Source organism: Scyliorhinus canicula, chromosome 1 (assembly GCF_902713615.1).
Source record: "Scyliorhinus canicula chromosome 1, sScyCan1.1, whole genome shotgun sequence".
In the NCBI taxonomy this organism is placed as follows: domain Eukaryota; kingdom Metazoa; phylum Chordata; class Chondrichthyes; order Carcharhiniformes; family Scyliorhinidae; genus Scyliorhinus; species Scyliorhinus canicula.
This window is the reverse complement of record NC_052146.1, coordinates 29,021,023-29,040,069: the sequence shown is the minus strand read 5'-3', so window position 1 is coordinate 29,040,069 and position 19,047 is coordinate 29,021,023. Positions and strand designations below refer to the sequence as shown.

General features: G+C 44.0%; 1 protein-coding gene across 2 annotated transcripts in view; it reads right to left on the bottom strand.

Annotated features, from left to right (window-relative positions):
* grk3 (G protein-coupled receptor kinase 3) overlaps positions 1-19,047 on the bottom strand; it is a 408,882-nt gene that overhangs the window by 40,584 nt on the left and 349,251 nt on the right. For both annotated transcript variants that reach the window (XM_038778587.1, XM_038778674.1), the window contains exon 16: positions 6,283-6,349. In XM_038778587.1, coding sequence (XP_038634515.1) covers positions 6,283-6,349 — 67 coding nt within the window. The remainder of the gene's footprint in view (positions 1-6,282; positions 6,350-19,047) is intronic.

Below are 19,047 nucleotides of genomic sequence, written 5' to 3'. Positions count from 1 at the left end.
TACAGCACATTGAATCTTAAACTCAAAGCAACCCCTCAGAGTTTATTGGAACATTTGACTTGTCAATCAGATGAATAATGTTGATCATGACTGATAACAGGTTTTAGCCAATGTAAAGCCATTTACAATTATTTTTGTGTACTTGCTCACACTTGTGGATCAAAGTCAATGTTGAGGTCTCCCAGAGCAACCTCCCCTCCCTTGATATACCACTGTGCCCACCTCTGCTGGGTCAGTCCTACTGATAGGACAGGACATACCCAGGTATAGTGATGGTAGTGCCTGGGACATTGCCTGGAAGGTATGATTCGATGAGTATGACTAGATCAGGCTATTGCTTGACCAGTTTGTGGGACAGCTCCTTTGGCACAGCTATATTTGCACATTACTAAGGAGAATTTTGCAGAGCCAACTGGGTTAGGTTTACCATTGACATTTCCGATGCATAGCTTGATGCCACATGGCTTGTCCAGTTTCATTCTTCTTTTCAAAGACTTCATAGTGGTTTGATACAACCGAGTAGCTCATTAGGCTATTTCAGAGGGCATTAAGAGTCAACCACATTGCTGTGGATCCGGAGTCACATGTAAGCCAGACCAGATAGGATGACAGATTTTCTTCCTCAAAAGGGCATTAGGGAACCAGATCGTTTTTTTTACGACAATCGACAATGGTTTCACGGTCACCATTACTGAGACAGTTTTTAGTTCCAGATTTATTAATTTAAATTTCATTAGCTGCCATGATTGGATTTGAACCCTAGTCCCTAGAGCACAGGCACAGGCATCGGCTGAGCATATTGAGTGTTGTACTACTCAGTAGAGTAGTACTCGGTAGAGTAATCGAGTAGGGAGTTTGATTGCTCCCCTTCCACAAACAGAGTGTCCCCAGAGTGTTTACCTGGACCTCTGGATTACTAACCCAGTGATTTGGCAGAATGCCTCAGCGCCAGAACGTTCAAACCAGATGCAGCTTTGTTGACAGTGAGAAAGGTACTCCCCATCAGACCATCCTTACATGCCCGGAGCTTTAATCTCTCCATATGTTGCCCTCGAGGTAGGCATGTGGTGGGCATGTGACAGCTGTCCACTTCCTTTTGGAATGTACCTTCAAGGTCTCGAGAGAGATGCAGTGTTTTTTTGTCGAGGTTGATCCTAAGCACCTCTGTGCTCTATGGGCTGTTCTCACAAGATGCATAAACATCAACTGCGGCTGGAGGACCATCAACTCAGTGAGTGACACTCTTTGGTCTGCCAAAACCTACTGCTCTTTAATGCAACGAGTTGTCTTTGACCAAGTGTTGCAGATTGACACATTCCAAGGTCCGGGATTACATGCTGAGGATTAACTGAAGCTTGGGGCTGCTGCTGCAAAGGTGAAATGGGAAAGGTTGCTGTCTAAGGCTTTTCAACCATACCTCACTGAGGGGTAGAAGTTACAGCTCAGGCTGTATGGCCGACAAAGAAAGTATGTTACATTGTAAGTATCAAGAGCTCTGAAATTGTATTGAAGCACTTCAGATGGAGGATGTGAATAAAGAAAAACGGAAATATACTGCACTTTCAGCAAGCATAGAATCCCTACAGTGCAGAAGGCGGCAGCCATTTGACCTATCGAGTCTGCATTGACCCTTCGAAAGACCATTCTACCTAATGCCCAATCCCCCACCTTATCCCTATCCATCCGTTGGACATTTAGGTGCAATTTAACATGGCCATTCCACCTAGCCTGCACATCTTTGGACTGTGGGAGGAAACCAAACCACCTGGAAAAATCCACGCAGACATGGGGAGAATGTGCAAAGTCTACACAGAGAGTCACCAGAACTCGGAATCTAACCCGGGTCCCAGGTGCTGTGAGGCAGCTCTGTGCCACTGTGCCGCCCTCAAATCTTCAATTTGAATTGTTCTGTCCTCAAGCTGTATGCCTGACATGGAATGTGAAGCACCCAAGAGTGGAACATTCTGCGTGGAGCCAAAATTAATGGTTTGTAAATTTGAAATCAAAACATTTGCAGTGCACTTTTACACATTATATGAATAAACAAGGGCGACACAGTGGTTAGCACTGCTGCATCACAGCACCAGGGACCCGGGTTCAATTCCAGTCATGGGCAATTGTGTAAAGTTTGTATGTTCTCCCTGCGTCTGTGTGGGTGCTCAGGTTTCCTTCCTTCCAAAGTTGTGCAGGTTAGGTGGATCTTTTTAAAAATCCATTTTCTGGGTGTGGACTTCGCTGGTTAGGTCAGTATTTATTGCCCATCCCTAGTTGCCCTTCAGAAGGTGGTGGGGAGTTGCCTTCTTGAACCGCTGCAGTCCCTGAGGAGTATGTACACCCACTGTGCTGTTAGAGAGGGAGTTCCAGGTTGTTGCCCCAGTGACAGTGAAGGAATGGCGATAAATTTCCAAGTCAGAGATGTGAATGACTTGGAGAGAATCCTCCAAGTGGTGGGCTTCCAAGGAATCTTCTGCTGTTATCCTTCTAGATGGTAGTGGTCGTGGGTTTGGAAGGTGCTAAGGAACCTTGGTGATGTGGTTAGGGTTAGGGCATCTTGTAGATGGTACACACAGCTGCTACTGTTTGTCGGGGCAGCAATCAAGCTCCCTACTCGACTACTACTGAGTAGTACTCCACTCCATATGCTCACCCGATGCCTATGCCTATGTATTTACATCGTGTATTTATGCATAACCTATGTTTTCTCATGTATGGAACGATCTGTCTCGACTGTACGCAGAACAATACTTTTCACTGTACCTCGGTATATGTCCAATTAATCAAATGCAAATGGGCTGCTTTACCCTGGATAGTGTTGAGCTTCTTGAGCGTTGTTGGAGCTGCACTCATCCAGGCAAATGGAGAGTGTTCCATTACACTCCTGACATGTGCCTTGTAGATGGTGGGCCAGCTTTGGGTGGTCATGTGAATTACTCGCTGTAGGATTCCAAGCCTTTGACCTGCCCTGGTAGCCACAGAATTAATATGGCTAGGCCAATTCAGTTTCTGATCAATGGTGACCCCACAGGGTTTTGACTGTGGGGGATTCAGCGATGGTAATGCCACTGAATGTCAAGGGGCAGTGGTTAGATCCTCTCTTGTAGGAGATGGTCATTGCCTGGCACTTGTGTGGCGCGAATGTAATTTGCCACAAGTCAGCCCAAGCCTTAGTATTGCCCAGGTCTTGCTGCATTTGGACATGGACGGCTTCATTTTCTGAGGAATCGTGAATGGTGTTGAACATTGTGCATTCATCAGCAAATATCTCCACTTCTGACCTTATGATGGGAGGCAGGTTATTGATAACGCAACTGAAGATGAAAGCAAATTACTGCGGATGCTGGAATCTGAAACGAAAGGGAAAATGCTGGAAAATCTCAGCAAGTCTGGCAGCATCTGTAGGGAGAGAAAAGAACTGACGTTTCGAGTCCGATGACTCTTTGTCAAAGCTAGCAGACAGAGAGAGTGGGAAATATTTATACTGTGGAGTAGGAATGAAAGATGAGTCACAGCCACAGAAACCCACGGAAACTTGGTGCTAATGGCCACAGATACCAAGGCAGTCCCCTACAGATGCTGCCAGACTTGCTGAGATTTTCCAGCATTTTCCCTTTCGCAACTGAAGATGATTGGGCCTGGGACACAACCCTGAGGAACTCTTGCATTGATGTCCTGGGGCTGAGATGATTGACCTCCAACCACCACAATCGTCTTCTGTTGTACCAGGTATGACTCCAACCAGCGGAGAGTTTCCCCCCTGATTCCGACTGACTCCAGTTTAGTTAGGGTTCCTTGATGCCATACTCAGTCAAATGCTGCCTTGATGTCAAGGGCAGTCACTCTCATCTCACCTCTGGCATTCAGCTCTTTGTCCATGTTTGAACCAAGGCTGTAATGAAGTCAGGAGCTGAGTGACCCTGGCAGAACACAAAGTGAACATCAGTGAGCAGGTTATTGCTGAGTAAGTGCCACTTGATAGCACTTGAGAGTAGACTGATAGGGCGGTAATCGGCTGGGTTGGATTTGATTGATTGATTGATATTTGTTGTCACATGTACCGAAGTACAGTGAAAAGTATTTTTCTGAGACCAAGGGAATGTACACAGTACGTACATAGTAGACAAAAGAATAATCGATGGAGTACATTGACAGTGGTGCATCAACAAATATTGATTGGTTACAGTGCGGAACAAGGCCAAACAAGAACGTCATAGGTCGACGTGAATAATGTTCTTACAGGGAAGAGATCAGGGGAGAGTCGCTGACGAGTCCAGTAACTGTGGGGAAGAAGCTGTTCCTATGTCTGGATGTGCGGGTCTTCAGACTTCTGTATCTTCTGCCTGATGGAAGGGTCTGGAAGAGGGGTATCTGACAATACTGTCCGCCTTTCTGAGGCAGCGGGAGGTGTATACAGAATCAATGGGAGGATGGCAAGCTTGTGTGATGCGTTGGGCTGAGTTCACCACACTCTGCAGTTTCTTGCAATCTTGGACCGAGCAGTTGCCATACCAGACTGTAATGCAGTCGGATAGGATGCTCTCGATGGCACATCTGTAGAAGTTTGAGAGAGTCGTGATTTGTCCTGTTCCTTGTGTACAGGATACAACTGGACAATTTTCCATATGGCCGGGTAGATGCCAGTGTTGTAGCTGTACTGGAACAGCTTGGCTAGTGGTGTGGCAAGTTCTGGAGCACAAGTCTTCAGTATTATTGCTGGGATATTGCCAGGGCCCATAGCCTTTGCAGTATCCGGTGCCTTCAGCGTTTCTTGATATCACGTGGAGTGAATCGTATTGGCTGAAGACTGACACCTGTGACGCTGGGGACTTCTGGAGGAGACCGAGATGGATCATCCACCCGGCACTTCTGGCGGAAGATTCTTGCGAATGCCTCCGCCTCGTCTTTGGCATGGGGCTCCTCAATCATTGAGGATGGGGATATTTGTGGAGCCTCCTCCTCTGGTGAGTTGTTTAATTGTCCACCACCATTCTCAGCTAGATGTGGCAGGACTACAGAGCTTAGATCTGATGTGTTTGTTGTGGCATCGCTTAGCTCTATTACTTGCTGTTTTGTAATCCTGTGTTGTAGCTTCACCAGGTTGACACCTCATTTTTCAGTATGCCTGTTGTTCCTCCTGGCATGCTCCCCAGCACTCTTCATTGAACCAGGGATGTTCCCCAGGCTTGGTGGTAATGGTAGAGTGGGGGATATGCTGGGCCAAGAGGTTGCAGATTGTGGTTGAATACAATTCTGCTGCTGCTGATGGCCCACACGCCTCATGGATGCCCAGTTCTGAGTTACTAGATCTGTTCAAAGTCTATCCCATTTAGCACAGTGGTAGTGCCAGATAACACGATGGAGGATATCCTCAATATGAAGACGGGACTTTGTCTCCACAAGGTCTGCGGTGGTCACTTTTATGATAACGCCATGGACAGATGCATCTGCAGCAGGCAGATTGGTGAGGATGAGGTCAAGTGTGTTTTCCCTCTTGTTGGTTCCCTCACTACCTGCTGCAGCCCCAGTCTAGCAGCCATGATATGTGGTATATAGCTGGTTTAGCTCAGTGGGCTAGACAGCTGGTTTGTAATGCAGAACAATACCAGCAGCGCGGGTTCAATTCCCGTACCAGCTCACCCGAACAGGCGCCGGAATGTGGCAACTAGGGGCTTTTCACAGTAACTTCATACTTGTGACAATGAAAGATTATATTATCAGCAGGTGGTTTCCTTGCCCACCTTTAGCCTGAAGCCATGATCAATGCGTGACGTTACGGGGGATAGGGCAGGGGAATGGGCCTAGGTAGAATGCTCTTTCGCAGACTCAATGGGCTGATTGGCCTCCTGCACTGTCGGGATTCTATAAAAAGTATATTTTTTGTGAAGAAGATGCAAGCGTGTGGCTGAGAAATAGTTGTCTGCTTGCCTAAAGTAAAGGCCAGGAATTAAAGAGGTGAAATGATTTGCAAAGCAGGAGACACACTTAAAGAAAAGAAGCAAAGGTAAGGTAAAGTCGCCGTAGTCCCAGATGACAGTGGTTGCTTTCCCCTTTGAGGGGGAGAGCTGACTGGTGGTGATTTAACCTGAGGATCACCACACCTCAGGCAAGATTGAGAAGGTGGGCCTACATGAATGAAGTTTATATTGAGCCTAAATGTCCCTATGCATGCTGGTGCAGGCCTCACCACTTGATGGCACTGTGCATGATAATGCAACATGAAGCAATTCTCCAAGGTTATTCCTTCAGTTGTTACTGAAGGGAAACAAAAAATGAGACATTTCTTACCTTCTGCAAATAGACTTGCTGCCAGTCAATACCTTTAAAAAAAGGATGTTCTTTCACTTCCACAGCTCTGTAGTGACAAAATAAATAATCAGCAACTCTGGCATTGAACAACAAAATGTCTTCAGTGGCTGTTGCACCAAGAAGCAAGATATAATCAGTGACACTGAGTAACAAGAACGTAGTTTCTAATTGCTTCACATAACTGAAATCCCTTATTCCGGGTACTATTTTAGTAAATCTCTTCTGGTCTCAGGCCATGACAACCTTTTGAAAGTGTGCTGCTCAGACTTGAACACAATAATCTAGTTGCAGGTTAACATGTGATTTATAAAGGTGGAGCACACCTTCCTTGCCTTCTCAACAGGCCCTGATATTGTCAGTGAGGCCAGCAGTGAGCAACAATGAAACATCAGTAAAACTGCCATTGAGCAACAAGAAATTATTAATCCTGGGATGAAGGAACAAGACATAATCATTAAACACTGGCACCAAGCAGCAAAAATAGAATTACTGAGCGTGACACTTAGCAGCAAGAAACAATCATTAACCATGTGAGTAAGCAATATGAAATCATCAAGTCTGGCAGTGAGCAAAAAAATGTAATAATTCTACATAGTTTCTAGACCTAATTCTTAATCCTGGATTAGGAAACAAGGTACAATCTTTAACAATGATGCAAGGCAACAGTAATAATAATAATAATCTTTATTGTCACAAGTAGGCTTACATTAACACTGCAATGAAGTTATTGTGAAAATCCCCCGCGTCGCCACACTCCAGCGCTTGTTCGGTACATGGACGGAGAATTGACAATGTCTAATTCACCTAACAAGCATGTCTTTCGGGACTTGTGGGAGGAAACCAGAGCTCCCAGAGGAAACCCACGCAGACAAGGGCAGAATGTGCAGACTCCGCACAGACAGTGATCCAAGCAGGAACTGCACAGGGGACCCTGGCGCTATGAAGCTAACTACTGTGCTACCATGCCGCCCATCCCCTATAATGAGCAAATACACCTAAACCTGACACTGATCATTAAGGTACCATTACTAACATTTGTATTGGTGCACAGCAATATTATATAATCACTAATCTTGACACTGAGCAAAAGATAGCATCAACAATACTGGCATTCAGCAATGAGAAACTGCCAGGAATTTGAGAAATTAATGATGTTAACAGTGAACTTGAGGTGAAATCAAAGTAACAGCTAAGTCACATGGTTCGCAGGCTTTTAGAGGAATAATGAGATGTGATCTGCCCAATAACAAGACTAACAGGCGTCTAGAAACATTGAGGTGTGAATGTCCATATCAGAAACATTGCTTACCAGACATCAGTGGGGCTATACAAATGATAACTACCAGATATCAGTGAGGCTATACAAATGATGACGACCAGAGATCAGTGGGCTATACAAATGATGACTACCAGAGATCAGATACAAATGATAACTACCAGAGATCAGTGGGCTATACAAATGATAACTACCAGAGATCAGTGGGCTATACAAATGATAACTACCAGAGATCAGTGGGGCTATACAAATGATAACTACCAGAGATCAGTGAGCTATACAAATGATAACTACCAGAGATCAGTGGGCTATACAAATGATAATTACCAGAAATCAGTGGGACTATACAAATGATAACTACCAGAGATCAGTGAGCTATACAAATGATAACTACCAGAGATCAGTGGGGCTATACAAAAGATAACTACCAGAGATCAGTGGGGCTATACAAAAGATAACTACCAGAGATCAGTGAGCTATACAAATGATAACTACCAGAGATCAGTGAGCTATACAAATGATAACTACCATAAATCAGTGAGGCTATACAAATGATGACTACCAGAGATAGATCAGTGGGACTATTTCAAATGATAACTACCAGAGATCAGTGAGCTATACAAATGATAACTACCAGAAATCAGTGGGACTATACAAATGATAACTACCAGAGATCAGATACAAATGAGAACTACCAGAGATCAATGGGCTATACAAATGATAACTACCAGAGCTCAGTGGGGCTATGCAAATGATAACTTCTAAAGGCAAGGAATTTGAGAAATGTAGACAGCCGAATCAACAAGATGAGATATCAAAGAGACTTAACAGTATAACTGCTAGCACCCTCATTGGGATGCAGGCCAATGCCATACAGAATTTGAGCCATGGAAGCCTGTTCCAGCTAACATTTAGAGTCACTAAGGATTGCAGAAATTCTCCTCTAAAATAGGGCTTTTCAAAGTGCAGCTCGCGACCTGTGGATGAGTCGCAGGTGGGTGTCACCACGGTCACGGAAGTGGGATCAAATTGCTTCTCGCCACGCCCATCGGACACAAATGCAGAGTTTCCCAACGGCAGCATTCAGAAGCATGTAGCAAAAATCCTATTGAAAATGTCAATTCAGTTCTCTCCTTAAACAACGGTTACAATGAAGACAGATTTGACAATTAGGAATTCTGGCTGATTGCAACAGATTCATGTGCAGCAATATTTCTCCTTTAATTATTTTAAATGAGTAATTTCAAAGAACAAAGAACAGTACAGCACAGGAACAGGCCCTCCGGCCCTCCAAATCTGTATGATACCAACCTTGGCTAAAACTCTCAGCATTTCCTTGTGCCGTATCCCTCTATACCCATCCTATCCATGTATTTGTCAAGATGTCTTTTGAACGCAGTTAATGTATCTGGTTCCACAACCACCCTGGCAACACGTTCCAGGCACTCACCACCCTCTGCGTAAAACACCTGCCTCGCACATCTCCTTTAAACTTTGCCCACGGACCTTAAACCTATGCCCCCTGGTGACTGACCCCTCCACCCTAGGAAAGAGTGCCTGCCCATCATAACCTTGTAGACCTCTACCAGGTCGCCCCTCAACTTCTGTTTTTCTAATGAAAACACTCCGAGTCTATTCAGCCTCTCCGCATTGCTAACACCCTCCAGACCAGGCAACATCCTGGTAAACCTCCTCTGCACCTTCTCTAAAGCCTCCACTTCCTTCTGGTAGTGTGGCGACCAGAATTGTGCGCAATATTCCGAGTGCAGCATTACCAAGGTTCTATACAATGGAGCATGACTTGACAATTTTTATACTCGATGCCCCACACAGTGAAGGCAAGCATTCGTATGCTTTCTTGACTACCTTGTTCATTTGTGTTGCCACTTTCAAAGATCTGGGGACCTGTACGCCCAGATTTCTCTGACTTCCCATATTCCTAAGAGTTTTGCCATTTACTGTATATTTCCCCTCATGTTAGACCTACCAAAATGCATTACCTCACATTTGACTGGATTAAACTCCATTTGCCATTTCTCTGTCGAAGTCTCCAACCTATCTATGTCCTGCTGTATCCTTTGACAATCCTCAACACTACCTGCCACTCCACCAACCTTGGTGTCATCCGTAAACTTACTAATCAGACCAGCTACATTTTCCTCCAAATCATTTATGTGTACTACAAACAACAGAAGCCCCAACACAGATCCCTGTGGAACACCACTAGTCACCACCATCCATTCAGGAATAAACACCCTTCTACTGCTACCCTTTGCCTTCTGTGACCAAGCCAGCTCTGTATCCATCGTACCACCTCACCTCTGATCCCATGCGACTACACCTTTGTATTAGTCTGCCATGAGCAGACTGTACTTGGTTTCGGGGACATAGGATCTGATGGACATCCATTTATCAGGAAGATCACGTAGAGTGAATGCAACTCGGAGAAAGTGATCATGTGTGTACCACTGTAAAGTCAGAATAGAACTGGGCTTCATATCTTAAAATCCTTTCCTATTTTGTGCTCAGTATTTCTGCCCGGAAATGTGATAAAGACGGGCGCGATGAGTGAATAGTATTAATGGTGGTAATTGATTAACCTACCAAATTGTTCAACGTAATTTCTCTACTGAAGGGTAGGATTGGCAAGACCATAAACATTATAACTAATCAATTTATCTGTCTATCGTCAAAGGGAGTGGGGAGTCACCTACTCTCAGTGGGCCGAAGGGCCTGTTCTGTGCTGTATTTCTCTATGTTCTATGTTCAGTAAATGATCGCGATGAAATTGCACATTGGCTCGGAGACAAATTTTTTATCCGCCTATCTGAAATTTGGTTCTAATTGCTTAACATAATTGAGCATTGGGTGTGTTTAGAAAGATCTGCAAACGGGATTCAGATTGTTTTGTGACTTTGCACACATTTGTTTTCCACCCCTCCACACTACTGATCACGAAAACTGTCAGTCTCTTCTCTCTCCATTTTAAATAAATGCCTGCGCCGTTGAGCTGGTTTCACATGTCTATGAACGTGCATGTATTCAATCGCACAACAGATCCAGTTAACGTAAATCTCAGCGGTTTCAACACACGGAAAATGGAACACACCATGTCACTGAGAAAGGATATCTGAAAAAGGATATGCCTTTTACATTCTCTTACCCATCATTTTAGCTGTGAGCTGTGTTTCTGCAAACAATAATTAAAATGGCAAAACATTATCTCAGAATATGTGTTTCATAATGCAAACGTAGAACCTAGAAATACTCAGCCAGCCATGCAGTATGTTCAATGACAAAAAAGAAATGGCTTTCCATCACAGACATCAGGTGCTGCCTGAACCGCTGTGAATTTCCAGTATTGTCTGTTTTAAATATCATCACCAACACTGGCACTGAGCAACAAGGTATCATCACTAACCTGGCACTGAGCAACAAGATATCATCACTAACCTGGCACTGAGCAATCAGATATCATCACTAATCTGGCACTGAGCAAAAAGATATCATCACTAACACTGGCACCGAGTAACAAGGTATCATCATTAACACTGGCACTGAGTAACATAAGAACTAGGAGCAGGAGTAGGCCATCTGGCCCCTCGAGCCTGCTCCGCCATTCAATTAGATCATGGCTGATATTTTGTGGACTCAGCTCCACTTTCCGGCCCGAACACCATAACCCTTAATCCCTTTATTCTTTAAAAAACTATCTATCTTTACCTTAAAAACATGTAATGAAGGAACCTCAACTGCTTCACTGGGCAAGGAATTCCATAGATTCACGACCCTTTGGGTGAAGAAGTTCCTCCTAAACTCAGTCCTAAATCTACTTCCCCTTATTTTGAGGCTATGTCCCCGAGTTCTGCTGTCACCCGCCAGTGGAAACAACCTGCCCGCATCTATCCTATCTATTCCCTTCATAATTTTAAATGTTTCTATAAGATCCCCCCTCATCCTTCTAAATTCCAACGAGTACAGTCCCAGTCTACTCAACCTCTCCTCATAATCCAACCCCTTCAGCTCTGGGATTAACCTAGTGAATCTCCTCTGCACACCCTCCAGCGCCAGTACGTCCTTTCTCAAGTAAGGAGACCAAAACTGAACACAATACTCCAGGTGTGGCCGCACTAACACCTTATACAATTGCAACATAACCTCCCTAGTCTTAAACTCCATCCCTCTAGCAATGAAGGACAAAATTCCATTTGCCTTCTTAATCACCTGTTGCACTTGTAAACCAACCTTCTGTGACTCAGGCACTAGCACACCCAAGTCTCTCTGAACAGCGGCATGCTTTAATATTTTATCGTTTAAATAATAATCCCGTTTGCTGTTATTCCTACCAAAATGGATAACCTCACATTTGTCAACATTGTATTCCATCTGCCAGACCCTAGCCCATTCACTTAACCTATCCAAATCCCTCTGCAGACTTCCAGTATCCTCTGCACTTTTCGCTTTACCACTCATCTTAGTGTCATCTGCAAACTTGGACACATTGCCCTTGGTCCCCAACTCCAAATCATCTATGTAAATTGTGAATAATTGTGGGCCCAACACGGATCCCTGAGGGACACCACTAGCTACTGATTGCCAACCAGAGAAACACATATTTATCCCAACTCTTTGCTGTCTATTAATTAACCAATCCTCTATCCATGCTACTACTTTACCCTTAATGCCATGCATCTTTATCTTATGCAGCAACCTTTTGTGTGGCACCCTGTCAAAGGCTTTCTGGAAATCCAGATATACCACATCAATCGGCTCCCCGTTATCTACTGCACTGGTAATGTCCTCAAAAACAAGGCATCATCACTAACCCTGGCACTGAGCAACAAGATATCATCATTAACCCTGGCACTGAGCAACAGGATATCATCATTAACTCTGGCACTGAGCAACAAAATGTCATCACTAACACTGGCACTGAGCAACAAGGTATCACCACTAACACTGGCACTGAGCAATAATATATTATCACTAACCCGGGCACTGAGAAACAAGATATCATCACTAACACTGGCACTGAGCAATAATATATTATCACTAACCCGGGCACTGAGCAACAAGGTATCATCACTAACACTGGCACTGAGCAATAATATATTATCACTAACCCGGGCACTGAGCAACAAGGTATCATCACTAACACTGGCACTGAGCAATAATATATTATCACTAACCCTGGCACTGAGCAATAATATATTATCACTAACCCGGGCACTGAGAAACAAGATATCATCACTAACCCTGGCACTGAGCAACGGGTATCATCACTAACCCTGGCACTGAGCAATAAGGTATCATCACTAACCCAGGCACCTAGCAATAAGATATCATCACTAACCTGGCACTGAGCAACAAGTTATCATCACTAACACTGGCACTGAGCAACAAGGCATCATCACTAACCCTGTCACTGAGTAACAAGATATCATCATTAACCCTGGCACTGAGCAACAAGATATTATCACTAACATTGGCACTGAGCAACAAGATATTATCACTAACACTGGCACTGAGCAACAAGATATCATGACTAACACCTGCACTGAGTAACAAGGTATCATCACTAACCTTGACACTGAGTAACAAGGTATCATCACTAACCCCGGCACTGAGCAACGAGATATCATTAACCATGGCACTGAGCAACAAGATGTCATCACTAACCCTGCCACCGAGTAACAAGGTATCATCACTAACCCTGGCACTGAGCAACAAGGTATCACCACTAACACTGGCACTGAGCAATAATATATTATCACTAACCCGGGCACTGAGAAACAAGGTACCATCACTAACCCTGTCACCGAGCAACAAGATATCATCACTAACCCTGACACTGAGCAACGAGGTATCATCACTAACCCTGGCACTGAGCAATAAGGTATCATCACTAACCCAAGCACCTAGCAATAAGATATCATCACTAACCTGGCACTGAGTAACAAGGTATCATCACCAACCTCGACACTGAGTAACAAGGTATCATCACTAACCTTGACACTGAGCAATAAGGTATCATCACTAACCGAGGCACCTAGCAATAAGATATTATCACTAACACTGGCACTGAGCAACAAGATATTATCACTAACACTGGCACTGAGCAACAAGATATCATGACTAACACCTGCACTGAGTAACAAGGTATCATCACTAACCTTGACACTGAGTAACAAGGTATCATCACTAACCCCGGCACTGAGCAACAAGATATCATTAACCCTGGCGTTGAGCAACAAGAAATCATCATTAATCCTGGCACTGAGCAACGAGATATCACTAACACTGGCACTGAGCAACAAGATGTCATCACTAACCCTGCCACCGAGTAACAAGGTATCATCACTAACTCTGGCACTGAGCGACAAGGTATCACCACTAACACTGGCACTGAGCAATAATATATTATCACTAACCCGGGCACTGAGAAACAAGATATCATCACTAACACTGGCACTGAGCAACATGGTACCATCACTAACCCTGACACTGAGCAACGGGTATCATCACTAACCCTGGCACTGAGCAACAAGGTACCATCGGTAACCCTGGCACTGAGCAATAAGGTATCATCACTAACCCAAGCACCTAGCAATAAGATATCATCACTAACCTGGCACTGAGCAACAAGTTATCATCACTAACCCTGGCACCGAGCAACAAGATATCACTAACACTGGCACCGAGCAACAGGATATCATCACTAACCCTGTCACTGAGTAACAAGGTATCATCACTAACCCTGGCACTGAGCAACAAGGTACCATCAGTAACCCTGGCACTGAGCAATAAGGTATCATCACTAACCCAGGCACCTAGCAATAAGATATCATCACTAACCTGGCACTGAGCAATAAGGTATCATCACTAACCCAGGCACCTAGCAATAAGATATCATCACTAACCTGGCACTGAGCAACAAGTTATCATCACTAACACTGGCACTGAGCAACAAGGCATCATCACTAACCCTGTCACTGAGTAACAAGATATCATCATTAACCCTGGCACTGAGCAACATGATGTCATCACTAACACTGGCACTGAGCAACAAGATATTATCACTAACACTGGCACTGAGCAACAAGATATCATGACTAACACCTGCACTGAGTAACAAGGTATCATCACTAACCTTGACACTGAGTAACAAGGTATCATCACTAACCCCGGCACTGAGCAACAAGATATCATTAACCATGGCACTGAGCAATAAGAAATCATCATTAATCCTGGCACTGAGCAACGAGATATCACTAACACTGGCACTGAGCAACAAGATGTCATCACTAACCCTGGCACTGAGCAACAAGATGTCATCACTAACCCTGTCACCGAGTAACAAGGTATCATCACTAACCCTGGCACTGAGCAACAAGGTATCACCACTAACACTGGCACTGAGCAATAATATATTATCACTAACCCGGGCACTGAGAAACAAGGTACCATCACTAACCCTGTCACCGAGCAACAAGATATCATCACTAACCCTGACACTGAGCAACGAGGTATCATCACTAACCCTGGCACTGAGCAACAAGGTATCACCACTAACACTGGCACTGAGCAATAATATATTATCACTAACCCGGGCACTGAGAAACAAGGTACCATCACTAACCCTGTCACCGAGCAACAAGATATCATCACTAACCCTGACACTGAGCAACGAGGTATCATCACTAACCCTGGCACTGAGCAACAAGGTACCATCAGTAACCCTGGCACTGAGCAACAAGGTACCATCACTAACCCTGTCACCGAGCAACAAGATATCATCACTAACCCTGACACTGAGCAATAAGGTATCATCACTAACCCAAGCACCTAGCAATAAGATATCATCACTAACCTGGCACTGAGTAACAAGGTATCATCACCAACCTCGACACTGAGTAGCAAGGTATCATCACTACCCCCGGCACTGAGCAACAAGGTATTATCACTAACACTGGCACTGAGGAACAAGATATCATCATTAACCCTGGCACTGAGCAACAAGATATTATCACTAACACTGGCACTGAGCAACAAGATATTATCACTAACACTGGCACTGAGCAACAAGATATTATCACTAACACTGGCACTGAGCAACAAGATATCATGACTAACACCTGCACTGAGTAACAAGGTATCATCACTAACCTTGACACTGAGCAATAAGATATCATCACTAACCTGGCACTGAGCAACAAGGCATCATCACTAACCCTGGCACTGAGCAACAAGTTATCATCACTAACACTGGCACTGAGCAACAAGAAATCATCATTAACCCTGGCACTGAGCAACAAGATATTATCACTAACACTGGCACTGAGCAACAAGATATCATGACTAACACCTGCACTGAGTAACAAGGTATCATCACTAACCTTGACACTGAGTAACAAGGTATCATCACTAACCCCGGCACTGAGCAACAAGATATCATTAACCCTGGCGTTGAGCAACAAGAAATCATCATTAATCCTGGCACTGAGCAACGAGATATCACTAACACTGGCACTGAGCAACAAGATGTCATCACTAACCCTGCCACCGAGTAACAAGGTATCATCACTAACTCTGGCACTGAGCAACAAGGTATCACCACTAACACTGGCACTGAGCAATAATATATTATCACTAACCCGGGCACTGAGAAACAAGATATCATCACTAACCCTGACACTGAGCAACGAGGTATCATCACTAACCCTGGCACTGAGCAACAAGGTATCATCACTACCCCCGGCACTGAGCAATAAGGTATCATCACTAACCCTGACACTGAGCAACAAGGTACCATCACTAACCCTGGCACTGAGCAATAAGGTATCATCACTAACCCTGGCACTGAGCAACAAGGTATCATCACTACCCCCCGGCACTGAGCAATAAGGTATCATCACTAACCCCCGGCACTGAGCAATAAGGTATCATCACTAACCCAAGCACCTAGCAATAAGATATCATCACTAACCTGGCACTGAGCAACAAGTTATCATCACTAACACTGGCACCGAGCAACAAGGCATCATCACTAACCCTGTCACTGAGCAATAAGATATCATCATTAACCCTGGCACTGAGCAACAAGGTACCATCACTAACCCTGGCACTGAGCAATAAGGTATCATCACTAACCCAGGCACCTAGCAATAAGATATCATCACTAACCTGGCACTGAGCAACAAGGTACCATCACTAACCCTGGCACTGAGCAATAAGGTATCATCACTAACCCAGGCACCTAGCAATAAGATATCATCACTAACCTGGCACTGAGCAACAAGGTATCATCACTAACCCTGGCACTGAGCAATAAGATATCATCACTAACACTGGCATTGAGCAACAAGGCATCATCACTAACCCTGGCACTGAGTAACAAGATATCACCACTAACACTGGCACTGAGCAACAAGATATCACCACTAACACTGGCACTGAGTAACAAGATATCACCACTAACACTGGCACTGAGCAACAAGATATCACCACTAACACTGGCACTGAGCAACAAGATATCACCACTAACACTGGCACTGAGCAACAAGATATCACCACTAACACTGGCACTGAGCAACAAGATATCACCACTAACACTGGCACTGAGCAACAAGATATCATCACTAACACTGGCACTGAACAACAAGGTATCATCGCTAACACTGGCACTGAGTAACAAGGTATCATCACTAATCCTGGCACTGAGCAACAAGGTATCATCACTAACACTGGCACTGAGCAACATGTTATTGACGAACCTAGCAATAACAAATAAATTATCAGTAAATCTGGCAATGGGCAATAAAGTGTCATTTGTATCCCTGGAAATGTGCAATATGTGTCATCAGTAATTCGGTTAGTGAGCAATAAGATATCAATAACCCTGGTAAAGTACAATTAATCACCAACCCGATTGCGTGCAACAAAATATCATCTACAAAATGGCACTGAGTATCAAGGTAAATTTTTATTTTTATAATTTGTTAAGCAAAGATATTAAGGGGCATGGGCCAAAGGCAGGAATATGGAGTTCGGTCACAGATCAGTCATGATCTCATTGAATGGCAGGACAGGTTCAAGGGGCTGAATGGCCTAGTCTGTTCCTATGTTCCTAACTACTGAGTAATAATTCATGATTAGTGTAAGAACTGAGCAATACGATAGCAACATTAGACTTGAAATTAGAATTTCCACCCTTCTCTCAATTTCACATGGCCCAACTCTAATGCTCCAGTTCTTCTCTTCCTTGACCTTTTTGTCTCAATTTTTGGCAATAGCCTATCAACTAATCTTCACTATTAGCCCGCTGACTCCACACCTACCTTGACTACACTCCCTCACACCCTACGCTTTAAGAATTCCATTCCTTACAATTAGGAATGGGCAACAAATGCTGGCACTGCCGTGATGCCCACAATCCCATAAAAGCAAAAAGGGTTCAACCTCTCGTGTCTTTTGCCCCATCACAGACCTTCCTTTTGTCCATGTCCCACACACTCCTTGCTCAAAACCTATTACATCAGTTCTGAAAGAAAGGTCAACAACCTGAAACATATACTCTGTTGCTCGCTCCACAAATGCTCCCCGATCTTCTGCTGAGTACTTCCAGCATTTTCTGTATACATTTAAGATGCCAACATTTACAGTGCAACTAAACAAGATACCAATGTTAACATTTGTGCTGAGCAATAAGCCACCAGAAGCTCAGGCATTACGATATAGTGAATACATTACTAATGTTTAGGTCATCCGATCAAACAGTATTGAGAATATTTTATGGTTAAGGATATAAAATAAAATGATCCTTCAGTGTAGGCTCCTGAAAAGTGGAATTGTAAGAGGAACTCGATCCACATATTTACTCAATTTTCCATAAGAATCCTGTTATTTAACTTGTGGAACAGCTGCAACCATACTGAATGTAGTCTCAAGACACAGATTTTGATTTCAGTAGGAATTAGAGAAATAAGAGAGAACAGTATAAAGTAGTATAAATACTGGTGCAAAGTGGCAGGATTACCTCACTTGTTTCCCTCAGCATTAGGTTTTTAATACATCTAAAGATTTGATTAGCTATATTCAGTGTTATAATCCATTTTTGCATTCTGGATTTTCATTTTCTATAGGTATTATTTTCTTCCCATTTAAGTAATAGCTTCTGCAACAAAGATGTTGTAGACAGAAAGACACAGGGAATATAAATGGGGGTGATTAAGGCTAAAAAGGATGCCGATAGTGGCGCATAAAGAGATCAGAATGTGTAAATGGCAGAACAAAGGTGAGCGGTGTGTCAAAGGGCAACTGGGCAGCACAAGTGGATAGCAGTGTGGCTTCACAGCACCAGGGTCCCAGGTTCAATTCTCCGCTGAGTCACTGTCTGTGCAGAGTCTGCACATTCTCCCTGTGTCTGCGTGGGTTTCCTCCGGGTGCTCCGGTTTCCTCCCACAGTCCAA